A 17,478-nucleotide genomic window follows, 5' to 3' on the forward strand; every position below is an offset into this window, starting at 1 on the left:
ATAAGAGAGATATGAGAGATGGAAAATTAATTTACTGAGAGCTTGAGAAAGACAAAAATATTTATTTTTTAATTATTTTTATTTTGCAATAAAGGAAATTTTGAAATAAATAATATTAATTAAAAATCGGGGGTCTGTGACTGTGAGACAAACTGAGCGCACCACTCTATAATCAGAATCTATTGGGCTGAGCTTGCGAATGCGGACAGACTGCGAATTTAGGGTATCATCGGTCCAATCCAGGATAGATGCACAATGCTTGCCAGTAGCAAGCCGAATATCACTTGGACCTCCGCGATTTGCTTGCCCGGTTGGGTTTCTTCTCTCGTCGATGTCAAGCTCGCTCGCTCGCTCGCTTTTATGCTGTTCAGATAGCAAAGATATCATTTGATTTTCTGTGTGCTTTCAGTCTAGTGAAAAAGGCGCCATATGGCTGTGCAGGTGCAGCTATCAAGTTTATGGTTACCTTCTCCTACAGTCACTGTGCCTTTTGTTCATTGCAAAAGTAAAACCAAACCATCTACGACATCTCTAGCTTCGTCTGCTTCTTTGTCTTCTTCTTTGTCGTCTTCAGCTCCTATTATTCAGGCAACGTCGCCAACTTCTCATTTCCTGCTAATTTTGTCTTTCTATCTGAAGAAATAGAGATTGTTTACGTTTATGAATCAATTATGTTACTCAATGAATTAATGAATAATTTTGGAGGAAATTATTTCAGACTGTTGGTGGGAAACAATCGAGTTGGCATGGAGGAAATTCAAATAATTCCAATGGCAGTATTGAGGCCTACGAAGAAGAGTGTGATTGGGCTGATCTGGATGCTGATCTTTACTACTGGACCAAGTCATTGCGGCCTGTTCAGGTGTTTTTTTTTTTTTTTTTAAATGAAATTTTGCTCGTCATAATTAACCAAATACATAGTTATGTTTAGAACCTCTAAATGTTCATATGAAATGATGGCAAATTCTACAGTGGTATCCTGGTCATATTGCAAAAACTGAAAAAGAACTCAAAGATCAACTGAAGCTCATGGATGTTGTCATAGAAGTTCGAGATGCTCGAATTCCCTTGTCCACTACCCATCCACTGGTTAGAGTTTTCCATTCTCAATGTTCTCTTATTAATAAGACTCTGTTTGACGACTCATTTTCATTTTCTTGAAGTCTGAAACTTTTAGCTATTTTGCGGTTATTCATTTGCTTGGTAGTTTCTATGATACCAATGGATGTTTATTATTACTTCTTGAAAGTTGAAACTATTGAATGTTGATCGAGTTAAGTGCTATAGCTAAATGTTACTAGTTAGGCCTCTTGTTGCTTTTGTTTAGAATGCTCCACTCTCATGTTTAAAACTTTTGTATTACCACTATTCTATGTGCAGATGGATCAATGGCTTGGTAATAGGAAAAGAATTTTAGTTTTGAACCGAGAAGACATGATATCTATGGCAGATCGAAATGCTTGGGCAACTTATTTTGCAAAGCAAGGGACTAAAGTTATCTTCTCCAATGGACAATTGGGAATGGTATATTAATAATCGATCCTTGTGAGCTTTCTTTAGCTCGTGCATCAAAGCAGAAAATAAGCTCTTTCATAATGTAAATACAGGGCACTATGAAGCTGAGCCGGTTAGCAAAGGCATTGGCTTCTGATGTAAATGTCAAACGAAGATCTAAAGGTCTGCTTCCTCGTGCGGTGGGTTTTCCATATCAATCACTAATAATATTGAACCTTTTTTGATATTTTATATCTTCTCTCAGCCTTTTATTTGCAGCAGACTTTGTTCTCAGGTATCTAGTATTTGATTTTGCGTTACTGCTGATTCTTTCGAACATTCTAATTTCTTTTCTTGCTCCTCTTTCTTCTGGTATCCTAGTTAATTTTATTTAGTATATTAGAAGCATATGATTGTTGACCCCTTGTCTGAATTTAACTTTTACTTTGAATTCACCAAGAATTTTCCTTCTTCATCTTACAGGTTCGGGCTGGAATTGTTGGATATCCTAATGTCGGGAAATCATCTTTGATCAACCGTTTGCTGAAGCGGCGAATGTGTCCAGCAGCACCTAGACCAGGTGTTACAAGAGTATTGAAGTATGTATCACAATTTTTCTTGCTTAAATATCACCAAAAATGTAAAGTTACCCAAGACTAGGTGGAAGGGAAAAGGACATTTTAATGCAATTTTCAAATTTTGTAAGTCCTGCATTAATGCAGTCCTAGAAAACAAGATACTGAGCTAACTTTGTCGTTTCCATACTTGGAAAAACTGTAATGTTCGTAAAGGAGAACTTAAATATGGAGAAATCATATGTTGTTTACATTCCAAATGCTTTGGAGTTGCTTGAATTAAAATGTTCTGAACTTTTTGAAACATAAGAATTGAATTTTGTCAATGAGGTTTTGAACATGCAGTACTGCAATTGTTCAAACTTAAGCCCTGCGTTCGTGGAGTTCAAAAAAATACTGGAGATACGAAAGTTCAAATTTTTATCGACCATAGCTGTTGGAATTTTGATTAGGAAGAAACTTTGAGATCTTAAAAATCAAATGATGCTTGCTGGTCAAAAACCATTGAGAGGCTTGTAAGTTCACCAAAATTAAAATTTAACTTCACTAAAGTGTAAACTTTTGGAGCTGTACGATTCTAGGGTTTTATTCTCTATCTTTATGTTCACCAGAAAAGAAAATTATGAACTTCATCTTTCTGTTTGCGTGTCTTCCTTATATCTGGCTGTAACAGTTCAATGATAATCGTTTAATTTTTTTCAATTTCTGTATTAGGTGGGTTCGTTTTGGCAAAGATCTTGAATTTCTAGACTCTCCTGGAATAATTCCGATGCGGATTAGTGATCAAGCAGCTGCAATAAAGCTTGCTATATGTGATGACATTGGAGAGAGATCCTATGATGTAGCTGATGTTGCTGCAATTCTTGTACAAATGCTGGCAAGGATTCCAACAGTAGGTATTGTAACTATATATTCTTAACACAAATTGCAGATGTTTATGATCCCAAATTTGTCAAGGGTTCATTTCCTGTTTTACTCGTTTGCTAAGAGGTCCTTTCTCTAGGCATGTGAAATTCTGTCCTGCAAGCACAAGTTGTGGGTGTTCAGATCCTCTCATATGTTTATCCATTTTAAGATTGTGTCTGAGATGAGTAACAGGATATTTGAGAGGAGAAATTTTACAAGAGCAGCTTTGCTGGATCTGGCAGTAATTTCATCACCATGACACGTGACGTAGTCATTGGCAAGATGGATTACTCAAAACTTTGCTATTTACCTGTTCAACTTGTAATTCAGTTTGTGCTCATTTCAGGTATAACTGCTCTTCAGAACCGTTACAAAATTGACATGGATGGTACCTGTGGTAAAACGTATGTCTTGGCTTGATATTCTTTTCTCAGAATGTTTGGTTACCCTGACTTTTTATCCTGCTACAATTAGTGAGTTGATTATGTCGCTATTAATCTGTTGTCTTGCAGATTTGTACAGAAGCTTGCCCTTCACTTGTTCAATGGGGACACCCATCAAGCAGCATTTCGTATCTTGACAGATTTCCGAAAAGGGAAATTCGGTTGGATTTCACTGGAGAGGCCTCCTCGGTAATAACACCTAGTTGGATATGCCTGCTTTGGCTTCAAGATGATTAAAATGCTCCATTTTATCTCTTGATCTCTTAAGTTGTGTATGCTCTCAATGACAAGTTTAGAATCCCTTTGGAAGTCTGTAGGCTTTCATTGACTGCAGTGCCATAATTGAAGAGAGAAAAAAATGGTTTAGTTTTGTTGTAATTGGACTGAGCACAAAGACAAGGACATGGCAGCTGGGAAGTTAGCAGGACTAAAAAGGGAAGCAATATACAAAAAGGGGACTATCCATCAAAGGTATAAAATATCAGATTTTCTGTTTCTTACATTGTCATCTACCAGCATCCTCATGCTACAATGTGGGGCGTCATCTACATTTTTTTTTTGTATTCATCATGTATAGCAATTTTTGTACATTATCATCGCTGGGTAGAAGGTTAGTGAAGTATGCATTGTCTCTAAATTTAAACACGCATGTTTTTGTATTTACTTTTAAAAGGGCTGTAACCACACTGAGAACTAAGCACTGCTCATGGGGATCTTGATCTTTGCTATTGTAGTGGCTGCTGCAGTAATGTTGATCCAGCATGTTGATGCAGCTTGTTGGATACGTTCCTATTTCTTTTCAGTACCACCAATCAAAAAATATCTTTGACAATGTTTCCTGGCGACGGGCATAATCTCTTTACTCTCCCTTATTCTCTGAATACTGATCAGTGTGTACTGTTGGTAATTGCACCACAGTACGTGTCTGATAATTATTCTTGCCACTAAGGACATAGGTATTTTTCGGATTGACAGGTGCTATAGGACATAGTTGAATAAACACGGGTTAGTCCAGAGGCAGAAATTTTGATACAAAATATCATCAACGGTATCAGACATGCAATTTTGAAAAGAACTAAATATAATGGTAAACCATAAGACTTCCAATTCCTCCTACTTCTTCAGTTTTGAAAAGTTACACGTACAATGCTAAACCATAAGATCAAGCAAGTTGCTGCCAACTAGATGGTAATTAAAACCATCAGTTTCATAACAATAAATGTGCTTAATCTATACATACAAGCTTTTAGATGAATAAAAACAAACTGTGATGGCCAGAACCGCTCGGAAATGAAGGCCTAGAAAGGAAAGCACATGATGGAATACAGAAAATGTAGGATGACCTATGACCAAGTATGGGATACAAAATCATCCAAGGGAGCAAATATCGCTGCTTCTGCAATGATCATTCACTAAAATTCACCTACCGTCTACAATTAACATATCGATCTTAAACACACTTCAGCAGAATGTGGAGTTGTAATGATAAATTGAGATGAGTCCTTATCTTCATCTTGCAATTGTGGGAACACAAGCTGCATCTCCTTTACTTGACCAATTCTCCTTGATTTTACAAGCTTGAATTGGCCTGTCAATTTGGAGTCCTTCAGCTGCTTCTTTTCCCAGTTGAGAACAAAATTTGTGAAATGTCTCGACATTCACTTGAAGCCTGAAATCTAAACTAAACAAAAATTTCACCTCCATCCTGTTCATTTCTGCTGTGCTTACTCCTCCCACTCTAGCATAGTATGCATTGTTGAAAAATCTGCAAAACAATTTAGGATATCTCTTTACAAACTTTCCATTAATCACAACCATAGCCAAAAGATGCAAAGCAAGTAATAGAACTGGATAGCAGAACTGAATTTCCCTGTAACAAGTCATTTTCTGATTGACTAATGCAATATATATCTTTTTTTTTAATTATTATTATTTAGCCCTTACAAGTGTGGCACATAATCAAGTTTCATATCATTGAACTCCATAGGCAGTTAAGCAATTGGTCCCTTAGGACCAACCCTGTCATTGTGCTTTTTTTTTTGCTCCTCCCTGTTGTCAAGGTTCAGCAAAGCATCATTTTCTTGGCCAAACAAACAGACACAAGTCTTCCCATGAGCCTAATATATACAACTCCCCAGCCTGGAACTACCGGTTGATTGGTCAATGGGTAACAATAAACATATTGCCGATCCAGCATGCATGTATTGCAAGGTTACTAGCCATTGGGTCATCATTTTGAGATGTAATGACACAATATGCTATGATCAAATATACATCTAATAACACAGATTAGTACTTACGCATCATCAATAAATTTAGCTGCTACCATTACACTTGTTATAAGGAGCCGATGCACGTTAAGGGAGGTTAAATGACCATCAGTTTTCTGAAGGAATCTATCCATATAAATGTGTGCAATGACAAAGCAGGAGGGGCTGCAGGCTCCATACTTGAATATGCGATCGATATATTGTTGAATACTGATAGTGGGTGCTCTTAACCCGTGAAATATGGTAACGTCTTTAGTTTTGATTGTATCAAGTAGCATCTCATTTTTCTGAACAGATTTCTCAAGAAGTCTACCAATAAGCGACAAAATCTTCGGACTTCCTACAGTTCCTTTTCCCAAATCTTTAAGTCCCAACATGCGGTATATATCTGTACCAACACTCTCAGTATCAAGTGCCAGAGTTCCCATATCTAGATAATGCTGCAATTTAGGGACATTGCATTAATGACAGTTCTTTTTAAAAAAAAGTTGTAAAGAGGAAAACACAAGATACAAATAAAAATGATGCTGGGTAACAATTGTAGCTGCTGGGTGTACTGAACCATTAAAATGAAAAGTGACAATAATTAGAGACAACTTGCACGAAAACCAGATTGGTGGACCAGTAACCCCCTAACAGCCAACTCACATAGGATCTACCGACAGTTGGACCTGTCAAGCCAATCTATGCTTAAAACAAATTAACAAAAAGTTCACAGCATTCTCACTTTCAAGTCCTGAAGGCAAGCAAAGAGATTCATTGTTAGACAGCACTGCTTTGCCTAAATCTAATACATAATAATAAGAATCATTATTGGCCATTGGATTGTAGAGCTAGCAATAAAATTCCACATTTGTGTACTAGTTAAAACCCCCAAAGTGGCAAACCTTGCATCAAATTAGCATTTGGTGCAGTTCAGTTAAGAGAACATGAAAGTTGGAAAAGAAGCTCCTAGAAAAGAACAAAACATATTAAGGCTAGAGGCATACATTCATGCCAAAAACACTAGGCTAGCAACTATAGTCACTAATCAGAAATGGTGTGAGCATTTGGTACCTTTCCAAATTGGCAAGCCACCGCATCGGTAACTTGAGAAATTTGCTCCATAGCTAACTAAATCGACAACAATTTTGTTCCAACTAAATTTCTTAAACCAAACACTTTAACTCGAGACTTGGCAGGTGCCCAATTAAGATACATGATCCAGTTTCTGCTGTTATGGTTAGAACTCCATAGGAAATCTCGAATTCCCATTTATATAGTTAGTATTCCAAAACTTAAGCAGGGTAAAGCAGATGCTTTAACCAGATAAGATTATCCACTTAACACACAATTCACAGTTAAAAAAGAAGAAGTAAGATTTACACCCTATCTATTTCCTCTACGAGAAAGAAGCTCCCACTTCACATTTTCCCCACAAATATGGAAGCCTAAAGTTAGAAATTTTATCCAAGATGAAATCGATTGCTTCACAAGAGTCTAAAGAAAAGAAATCCATCAAACATTACATAACAAAACACTGAAATTCAAAAGTCCAAACATGAAAATTAAAAAAAAAAATTATAGGTTGACATATGACCAGCAAATCTCATTACCTAAAACTGTAACCAGTAAACAAAGAAAATGGATCCACATCACAGTTACTCTCAGTAAGTATAAACACACGAAAACTTACAGACAAATTCTTGAGAGAGATGAGATGTCTCTGTGGTTAGTTCCAAAAAAGAAAGGAAAAGAGACGTCTCTATGGTCAGCGTATCAGCTGTTTCTGTTTCTTCAAGAAAAGCATTAAGACACTTAAGATAGAGAGATGCAATCTTAACAGAGGAAGCTTACATATTATTATTCCTCCTCCTCTTCTCTCTATACTCTTGCCCGACAACAAACAAAGAGAAAGAGAAGGAGAATGAGACAGTACTGTTACGTGTTTATTTATTTATTTATTCATTTATTGAGTAATGCTCACAGCTCAATTGCCCCCTCTCTCTCACATAATTCTTTAATGGAAAGCAAAAGGCCTTCTCTTCTCTATTTGCCCATGAAGCTTTACATGTAAGATTGGTGTCGGTGTGGCGCTAACCCTCACCGTAGTTTGTTTCTTAAGTGGGTTCATTGAGGCAAGCTTTTGTTTTGGTAATTAATAATGATATAATTATTCTTTCCAATGCTCATGATAATTAAGAAGCAGTGGAATGTGTATTATGTGTGTGATCGGGTAAATTTAGAAAGTTTTAAGTACGTTTAGACGACATGATTCTTCTTCTTCCCAAAGGTGTAATAAAGTGTATTAATTCAATTGCATGTTAGCTTGTCCCTCAGAAAATTCTTTATTAAATTACGCCGCAAGTCAGGCCACCGTCAATGGGTTGCTACTTGCTTGGCCTTGTAATAACAATCATTGTCAATCGGCATTATCATTTAATTTGATTAGGGTGAGTGAGTATCGAGTGTAATCCCACCCACGGTAGTTAAGCCGTAAGTATACGATATGTTATGATGTCATGAATCATTATGGTGACCTGTCTTTATTTCACATCCACAACAACAAACGTCTTTGGTGTCGCGCATAATTCTTACCTGATGCCTGTCTAAGTGAATGATGAACAAATAATCGAATTTTGTGTAGACAATCTATCTGTATTAACCTATCGTTTTGGCTGTTTGTGATTCCGGATCTCGACGGCGTGTGCAAATAAACAGTGGCGTCAAAATCATTAGTATCGAGATTCGTTTTTCTAGACACAGGCGAGACAAATTTGCTTGCATCAAACTCAAAGGATAAAGGTGTTCGGTGCGGAGTGGACCATCAGCAGAAGAAACCCATCCTTTTTCTCCAATGCACGAGAACAAACAAATATTAAATGAAGATGAAAATTAATTCATGCTTCGTTTGGGCCTACAGGCTGCAGGCTCCAGCTGTAACAACACCTCATCACATATCACATTACATGGCGTTGTGTTTATAAATTTGATTTAGGAACCAACTCACCAGATCACCGATGTCAACTGCCCGTGTTATGTTATGCTTGCTTATAATAAGGACAGTACAGTTGGAATGTCCACGTCGTAATTGTCGGGCGACCAGCTGGCAAATTGTCAGCCCCGACAGATCGAGTTCTCTATAGAAGCCCAAAAATCTTAAACTGGATTATTAAATTGGGGCTTTTTGGGTGGACGCTTGATTTGCAAGGCCCAATCTCAAATTCGAACCCAAAACACATTACGAAACGATAATAGCACAAGATCGAGGGGCTTTTTCGTGATTGCAACTCAAGTCGAAAACTTAAAACCGACGCTAACTTGGCGGTTGGCTCTCAAATTTTTTGGACTTGACAATCATTTCCCTCCAATTCACCGCACGCACTTGTTTGATTTCTGCTATCATTACCCTCAGTTCTCACGCCACCAAATTCCAAAGAATCACTTCCTCTCTCTCGGTCTCTCTCTCTGCTTCTCTTATCTCTTTTACTAATATTTCATTTCTCGAAATCTAGTTCTAGGGTTTCCTTTTCGTTAAATTACTTAATTAATTTGTTTTTTTTTAAATAGGTAAATAACTGAAAAGTCTTGGGTTTCTCGCTCTGCTGTTGAATCTCCTGTTGTAAGACCAGTGTGTGTCTCACTTATTTTGCGGTTTTTCAGGTAATTTTGCTTTTGTTTAATCCATATCATAATTTATGTCGCTATAAGATTTTTAGTTATGCTGTTTTAGGGTTGCTTCGTGAGGTTTTTTTTTTAAAAAAAAAAAAATTGAACTTTGTATAAATTTGACAACGTTTTCAGAATGTAATGTATATGACATTTTAGTGGTATTTTGTCTAAAATGTCTCTCATCTTCATCAAGAACAATTCCCCACCCCCCCCCCCCCCCCCCCAACCAAAAACAAAAGTTTTAACAACCCCGTAATAAGTTTCACCAAAAATTTAGTATTTCTTAACATCTCTCTAATAAGTTTCACACAAAATTTAGTATTTCTTCCACAAATACATCCAAAAAGTATTGAGAAACCACATTTATTTCTAACAAGTTTGTATTTTTCTTCAATATTTACCATAAGATTAGTTTTTTGAGTTTAAGTTTTTATTCTGTTTACTTACAATTATATGGGTAAAAAAAGTGTTGAGTTTATAAGTATCGGGTGTTTTTGATTTAGTACTTCTTTTTTTATAAAATATGATGATATATATTTAAATGTATAAGCAACATATCTTTTTTTGTGGGATTTATTTTGTTGATTGTTGATAAATGAGTTTAGTGTTAGAATTTTGTTCTAGATCGTAATCTAGACTTCTCGACTTCGAGATCCCTAGACAAGTCTCAAGTTGAGGACTTTGGAATTTTATCAAATATAATACTAGAAGTCTTGAATTTAAACAATATAGAGCTTCACATTCAATCTCTTCAGTCATTCATTGATACTATAATAGAAAGGATTAAATAAAACATAATTATGTGAAAATGCCATACTTCTTGACTACTGGACAAGTCTAGAGGAATATAGATTTAGAAGTCCATAACACAATTTGAAAATATTAAATAGTATTACATAAAAGGGTATTAGAGTAATTGCACTTCTAATTCTGTCATATTCTTGACATTTGAAATATGGTGATCAAGAGAGGAAAATTAATTGTTGGGGACAAATGGTAGACATGATTCCAAACCGTCAAATTATCTCAACAACCCTCACTTTTGAAATATTTCTACTTATTTCTAATAACATCCTTACTTTATTATTATTATTATTATCATTATTATTATTATCCTCAATAGCTCCTCTTCAGTCTCTTCTCTTGCAGTTTTACCCGTGAGCTCTTCTAAAATTTTGTCACTTCGATGTTGAAACCGTTTCCTTTATTAGAATTGTTTATGTCCACACAAATGACATAATGTTTAAAAGCAAAAGATTTACTAAAATAAAACGAATTAAATCAGTACAAAATAAGAATTTTTTTTTTAAGAAACCCTATATGATATTAGAAATCTTGAAGGAAAGCGTGTTCATCTTTATTTTGCAGTATAAAAATTTTGTCATTGTGATGGGTGTTTGGTAAGTGCCAGAATGAAAGAAATTGAGGAAGAATGAGAGAGAGAGAGAAAAAAAAAAAAGAAATGACAAATTTTTTTTAAAATATGTTATTTGGTGCGTATTTTAGATTTTTCAAGTTCAAATGAAAAGAATTGAAATTAATGAAATAAGTTGAGGGGATCAAATGTCAATACTCTAATGTTGCGTCTACTAATCGGGAATCAAAATGAAGAATGAAAATTATAATAAATTGTGTTACCTTATTTGTAGGAATCATAATCGAAATAAGTTGTATTATCATTGATATGTTTACTTTATCTTCAAATTAGATAGATTATTATAAGTAATTAAAATAATCTTAATTGATTATTGTCATTATTTATTATAATAATTATGATTATGACTATTATTATTCAAAATAATTATTGTCAATAATAATAATAATAATGACGACGACAACAACAACAAATAGTAATAAAATTTATTACATGTTCTTACAATATTGACTAGACAAATGGCATAATGTAAGTGGCAATACTTTTTAGCACTTAAAAATCCCATCCTCATTTATAGTATTTACTTGCTAAAAATATAGAGGAATGTGAAATTGCAATAGATTTTGGACGGGGTCTATAAATTTAGAAATTATGAATGGGAATCTCATTCCCATGGAGCAGACGATTATGAAAATGAGGTTATTTTATTATATTATTGTAATAATAATGATAATAATAATCATAATTATTTTTATTATAGTACTTGCTATATTACATTAATTATTACTATAATTGTGGGAATAATATTTAAAGAAAAAAATTTCTCTTTATTTTGTTAGTGAATAAATACATATTACATAATGGCATTTTAATAACTTGAAAACAATCCATTCTAATTATGAGATAAAGTAAATACATTAATGGAAAATATAGCTCATTTCGATTTTAATTTCAACAATAAACAACTTATTATTTTTTACATTCCTCGTCATGATTTTAGTTCATTCTAATTTTTGTCTATTTCAATTCTTGATAAGCTGATGCACCATTACATGTTTTATTGTAATTTTAATGTTAAAGTGATCATAATACAATTTTGATGTAGATGAGTCTTTTTTTTTGTTTATTTAAAAATGAGCAAAAAGACACAAATCAGGTCGGCCCAAGCCTGTGGGCTTTTGGCCCATCCCTCCATATGAGGGTCTAGACAAAGACTTATAAAAAAGCCTGAGCTAGGTCTGACCCTCTAACTTTTAAAAAAATAAATTTATAAATTAGAATAATAAATTAAAATTTAAAAATTAATAGAAAAATATAATTAAAAAACTTAGATTCCTAATTCATAAATTAATAATGATTTATAAAGCCTAAAATTATTATACTAAACTCTATCTTAAATGTTAATTAAGTAAGAGGTTGCTTGAATAAGACATTTTGGTATTAAAAAAATTAAATCTCTAAGTTTTTATTGTAATTTCATTGTCTTTATTTGTTATTTTATTTAAATTTTTTATTTTCTTTAATTCATTGTTGATTATAACAACTTTTTTATTATTAACTCATTTTAAATTATAATAATTTTAAAAAATTAAAAAAATAGCGAAAGTCCAACCCTAGCCCAAGCCCAGTCTAGGCTCATAGGGAGTCCCACCTAAGATTGCAATGGTTCCTTTACAATGGGTTTCAACCTAAACTTGAAAAAATCCAACCCAAGCCAGTATTTTGCCATTCGTTTTATTTTTCCTGAAAGCGATGAGAATATCATTGCCTTTGTATTCATCATTAAAATTTCTTTATTTAGAAAATCTATCAGTTGGGGTGGGCATGACTTGGCTTGGATTGTGCTTGTAAAAATTTAAACCTAACCTATTGTTTAATGAGTTGAGAAAAATCAACATAACTCAACCTAACACGCATGTCCAATGTAAACCAATCCAAATTATCAGGTCAGGCTGGGTTATATTGGTGATATGGATTCATAATAAGCCGACTCAATCTGATCAATAATGAGACCAAAAAAAGAGTTGGATTATTGGCACCCTCTAATATACTCATGAAACCTCTTTTTCCAGTTATATTTATTTGATTTCTAAAAATGTGTTTTTTCTCCCCTCAAATGAACTTCTAATTTTCTAGTTCATTCTTTTATTGTTAAAGTTAAAATATTATTGTGTTATTTTTCATTTCTTTTGCAACTTTATATTATCCTACACACAAATAAAAAAGTTTTTTGGGTGATAAATTTTTGAATGTTAATTATTGGCTTAAATTACTATATTTTACATTACAATTTGAAAGCAATCTTAATTGTAAAAAAATTTTAATCAATAAGAAATAGTGAAAAACAATAGATTATTCTAAATATGTACAATTTATTTTATTTAGGTAGGAAGTAACCGGTAGAAATTAAAAAAAAAAGAATTGATTATGAATGTAAGTAATTTGATGGAAAGAAATCTATGTGTGTATAAGGATAATGAGGGGGTGCCAATAACTTCACTATTAAAAAGTATAAAAAATGTTGACTCAATCAACCCACAAAATTTAATTGGATTGAAATAGTTGAGATAGATTATAGAGTCCATTGAATTAAGTTGGGTTTGTCCATATATTTCAACATTTAGAATTGAGATGCTAATGCGTTCCTAATTCAGGAGGCAATACTTAAAAATTATATAGAGTCTTTGGGGTGGCTGTTAACCCTAGAAGATACAAGATAAAAGCCAAATCCTCTAAATCTAGATTTAGATCCATCCTTGCAAGCTTTTAACCTAGAAGCCTATAAATAATCGCCAACCAATCTCTTAAGTAGCTGATTGGCCGTTTACTCCATCTTGTCGTTCATAATGGCGATGTTATGTCACAAAGTTAAGGTCATTGCCCTTAGAATTTACCACCACCACGAGCCCCTAGTGACCAAACCACCAATCCAACAGCTCATAGCTGCCAAAAGAAAGGGTGTGTTCTCTGGTTGGATTTCCCTTTTTGGCCGATTTTTATTTGGTTTTTTCTTTTTATTTTATTTTCTATCTTTTGTTAATCTTTTTATGTTTTATTTTTTTTCTTGTTTTTCTATTTTTATATTCTTTTCTTTATGGAGTTTTTTTTAGGTGTTGTTTGACTACTTCTCTTGAGATCTTGTATAGTCCTAAATGGTGTCAATTCAAAATTCGGATCGGAATCGTGTCACTACTTGAATTGGGAGGGTATATCTATGTTGGAGTTGATGAATTGCATTAGTGGTGCATCAATATTTTGATGACTTGGTGTGAGTTACTGATGACATGGATTGATTGCTCATCAAGAGGCTTGTTAGCAATACTCTATATGAGGTGGTTATGTTGTTGAGTTTTTGTGGTATTTTGTTATGTTTGTAGTTATTATTGTGTTAGGTTGTATTATGTTATTTTTGTATTATTATTTTCCTTCTCCGATTGGAAAAAAGGATTTCATCTACATTAGTTGAAGTTGGCAGCAATCCATAAAATTCATTCGAGTTTTAAGTAGATTTTAGGTGAAATTCTTTTTCTTTTTTCGGTCTGTAATTATAGTTTTTGTTAGGAGTTATCCTAATCTAGGTTTAAGTCATAGGTCTTAACTTATATATTGTATTTAAGTTTACTTATCATGTATTTATACTCTGTTGCATTATATTGTGTATTTATACCCCTATGACATTATTAAAGATGGCCAACGAGTCGGTCTGTACAGCACGACACAGTACGAGCACATTTCAGTGGGGCATGCAGCATGACACGACACGCACATGGGTTGGGTCGGGCTTAGAATTTTAGGCACATGAGTGTTAAAAGCATGACACAATTAGAGATGAGTCAAAGCATAACACAATTAGAGATGAGTCAAAGCACAACACGATTAGAAATGGGTCAAAGCACGACATGAGAAAAAACACACAATAAGCACGCTTCATTAATAAGCCACCACGAAGTCCATGGGCCATCAATAGCATGTAGGTCAAAATATATCAAAGTAAAATTTTTTTAATGAAAAGTAAACATAAAATGTTATGATTTTACAAATATCTTGAAATTAAAAATTTTAATATATTCTATTAGCATAGGCATTTGAAAATTAATTTAAGTCTTAATTTAAAAAAAATTCTAACTGTTTTATATTTATAATTTATCAAATGAATAAATGAAATTTGAATAATTTCTTTGAATATTTGTATATTTTAGCCACTTGAATTTATAGATTTGTATTAATCATTATTATGATTTATGGAATTAAATTTATGCATTATTGTATTATAATTGATTATTGTGAAATAAACTATATAGTTATGAAATTTGTGATAAACTGATAGTGAAATGTTAATTGTTCTCTGAATAAAAATTATTATTGTTGTTGTTGTTGTTGTTGTTATTATAAGTATGTAGGCTAGTGGGCTTGAGAAAGTACGCTGAATACGTGGGTTTAAAAAATCATGTTAGATACACTAAGTGAACAGATTGTGCTATACTGTGTTATGCTGGCTCATGGGTCCTAATAAGCCTTGGTTTGATACCAACACGAGCTGTTGGCCATCTTTGGGTATTATATTGTTGACCGTTTAGGTCCTTAGCGAAAGGCATACTTTCTTATAAAACAAAAAAAAAAAAATTTGAAAAGAAACTTTCATTTCATTTAATCAAAATAAACTGAAACAAGTCAGTACATTAGCTTGGGGGGTTTCCAACCACATGACAGATTCCGAGCTTTTCCAAGCTCTTTTAACTGGAACCCTGCTTTGCATTCTTGGATTTCTGAGATAGTCCACATGATCTCCTTTCTGTTGTTGGTTTCATTATTGGCTAGATTAACTACTTCCATGCAATCTGTTTCCACAATCACATCCATCAGCCTTGTTTCCTTTGCCATTTCCATCCCCCATTTGACAGCCTCAGCCTCTGCAGCTGTAACATCTTCCTGAAATGTTGTACTTCTCACTGTTGCACCCAGAACTTAGCCTTTTGAGTTTCTAATAACAGCCCCTAGTCCTGTGAGTTGTTGCTCTATATGTACAACAGCATCTACATTGATTTTGTAATGTCTGCTGGGTGGTAGTCTCCATTGGTCTTGCTTAATGGTTTCATTACCACTTTTGCTTAGTTGTTCCATTCCATACATCCCTTGATAAGCCTCTATAATTGCGTTGGCCTTGGCGATTATCATCAGAGGGTTCAAATTTCTTCCTTCAAAGATAAACTTATTCCTGGCATGCCATAGTACCCACCATACAGCAATTGCAAATTCTACCTCTCTCTTAGGCATTTTCCTCACCAATCTCAACATAACGCTTAACATATCCTCCCCACATCCTGCATTGTGGCATTAACATGAGTATGTTTCCAGACCTTTTTCACCATTTTACAACCCATGAGAGTATGAAAAACATCCTCAGTTCCCATTTTACAGATTTGGCAGACTGGTTCCTCTAGGATTTTTCTTTTCCACAGATTTTCTGAGGTTGGTAGCAGGTTCTTGGTGGCTCTCCAGATGAAGATTTAAATTTTCCTTGGGAGGTTGAGATTCCAGATCATAGACCAGCCATGAGAGCCACCTATTGAGCTTGTTGGAATTTCCCCAAACTTCAATCCGAGAGCAGCCTGGTAACCACTTCTTACTGTGTATTGTCCTTTTTTGTCATGGTGCCATATCAATTCATCATCTTGGGGATATCTTGGTAGTGTAATTTTCTTTATTGCCTCTGCATCTTCCTTGATAAAATGTTGGTCAATCAACCTGAGGTTCCAGTGGTGATCTGAATCAATTAAGTCTGAGACTTTAGTATTTGGGGGCAATGCTGATGTGTAGATTGGTCTAAATGTTGAAGGTCTGGGAATCCAGTTGCTGCCCATAACGAGTGCTTGGTTTCCATTCCCAACTCTCCATCTTGTTCCTTGTTGAAGAATTTTCCTGCCCCATAAAATACTTCTCTAAATAAATGATGGGTTATAGCCAAGCTTAGCTTCCATAAAATAGCATGTTTAAAATATATGGCCTCCGGGATTTTGGCGACTAATGAATCAGGGTTTTGAAGTAATGTCCACTCTTGCTTTGCCACCAAGGCTTGGTTGAAGCTTGAGAAATCTTTAAAGCCTAATCCCCCTCTAATTTTCGCATGGCTGATTTTCTCTCATTTTGTCTTGTGTATCCCCTTTTTATCTTCTTTGGAGCTCCACCAGAATCTTGCAATTGCTCACTGAATATCATTGCTTACTGCTATGGGTATTTTGAAAACGCTCATGGCGTATGCTGGTACTGCTTGAGCTACAACTTTGATCAAAACCTCTTTGCCTCCGCTAGAAAAGAATTTGTGCTGCCAGCTCGAAATTTTAGTCAACATTTTGAGCTTAATGTCGTTGAAGAAGCTAGTTCTCTTTCTCCCCACCATCGAGGGCAGCCCCAGATATCTTTATGTCTAGACACCACATTCAGCTGAAAAATCCTTTTGATTGCCTCTCTCTGTCCATCCGAGACATTTCCCCCAAAAAACATTGATGACTTGTTGTAATTGAAGAGTTGGCCATAAGCTGAAGTGTAACACTCAAAGATTGCTTTCAATTTGTTACAATCCTCAGTTGAGGCTCTTGTAAACACTAAGTTGTCATCCGCAAAGAGTAGATGAGAGATTGTAATATTTATGCTGAACGTCAGGCCATGAATTAAATCCTGTTGTTCAGCCTGCATCAGTAGGCTGGAGAAAACTTCTGCACACATTAAAAACAAATAGGGGGAAAGAGGGTACCCTTGCCTTATCC

The 17,478-nt window shown here is 34.5% G+C and overlaps 3 protein-coding genes across 8 annotated transcripts in view; 2 read left to right on the forward strand and 1 right to left on the reverse strand.

Annotated features, from left to right (window-relative positions):
• The first annotated feature begins 212 nt into the window (after positions 1-212).
• Positions 213-4,250, forward strand: LOC127901114 (DAR GTPase 3, chloroplastic-like). 4 transcript variants are annotated; one of them, XR_008053195.1, is made up of 11 exons: positions 213-588; positions 719-862; positions 973-1,089; positions 1,381-1,524; positions 1,608-1,694; positions 1,978-2,093; positions 2,784-2,965; positions 3,322-3,379; positions 3,488-3,607; positions 3,736-3,889; positions 4,153-4,250. XR_008053195.1 is itself a non-coding variant. In XM_052437318.1 (10 exons), the coding sequence occupies exons 1-10, from the start codon at positions 430-432 to the stop codon at positions 3,758-3,760; spliced, it is 1,152 nt and encodes a 383-aa protein (XP_052293278.1). In that variant the 5' UTR covers positions 213-429; the 3' UTR covers positions 3,761-4,250. The 4 variants fall into 4 exon arrangements, 2 of the variants coding, with proteins under 2 accessions (XP_052293278.1, XP_052293279.1); XM_052437318.1 differs by having other exon boundaries at positions 3,736-4,250; XM_052437319.1 differs by having other exon boundaries at positions 214-588; positions 3,729-4,250.
• Positions 4,251-4,500: 250 nt separating this feature from the next.
• Positions 4,501-17,478, reverse strand: part of LOC102614452 (cyclin-P3-1) — a 30,005-nt gene continuing 17,027 nt past the window's right edge. Inside the window, exons 1-3 of one of the 2 annotated variants that reach the window (XM_052437322.1) lie at positions 7,364-7,957; positions 5,719-6,128; positions 4,501-5,183 (exon numbers count right to left, since the gene is read on the reverse strand). In XM_052437322.1, coding sequence (XP_052293282.1) covers positions 4,928-5,183; positions 5,719-6,116 — 654 coding nt within the window. In that variant the 5' untranslated portion in view covers positions 6,117-6,128; positions 7,364-7,957 and the 3' untranslated portion in view covers positions 4,501-4,927. Of the gene's footprint in view, positions 5,184-5,718; positions 6,129-7,363; positions 7,958-17,478 lie in introns of those variants that run through there. The other variant, XM_052437323.1, reaches the window with a different exon arrangement.
• LOC102613754 (RAN GTPase-activating protein 1) overlaps positions 8,959-17,478 on the forward strand; it is a 30,809-nt gene continuing 22,289 nt past the window's right edge. The window contains exons 1-2 of one of the 2 annotated variants that reach the window (XM_006479654.4): positions 8,959-9,125; positions 9,238-9,330. The gene's annotated coding sequence lies outside the window, so the exon portion shown is untranslated. The remainder of the gene's footprint in view (positions 9,126-9,237; positions 9,331-17,478) is intronic. The other variant, XM_052437317.1, reaches the window with a different exon arrangement.

The sequence above is a fragment of the Citrus sinensis genome, chromosome 3 (genome assembly GCF_022201045.2).
Source record: "Citrus sinensis cultivar Valencia sweet orange chromosome 3, DVS_A1.0, whole genome shotgun sequence".
In the NCBI taxonomy this organism is placed as follows: Eukaryota; Viridiplantae; Streptophyta; class Magnoliopsida; order Sapindales; family Rutaceae; genus Citrus; species Citrus sinensis.

What these genes read in the sequence shown, in the direction of transcription:
- LOC127901114 (XM_052437318.1), top strand. Translation starts at nt 430, where the DNA reads ATGGCTGTGCAGGTGCAGCTATCAAGTTTATGGTTACCTTCTCCTACA. An exon ending in CCAATGGACAATTGGGAATG is followed by an intron (nt 1,525 to 1,607) that starts GTATATTAATAA and finishes ATGTAAATACAG; the next exon opens with GGCACTATGAAGCTGAGCCG. An exon ending in GGCAAGGATTCCAACAGTAG is followed by an intron (nt 2,966 to 3,321) that starts GTATTGTAACTA and finishes TGCTCATTTCAG; the next exon opens with GTATAACTGCTCTTCAGAAC.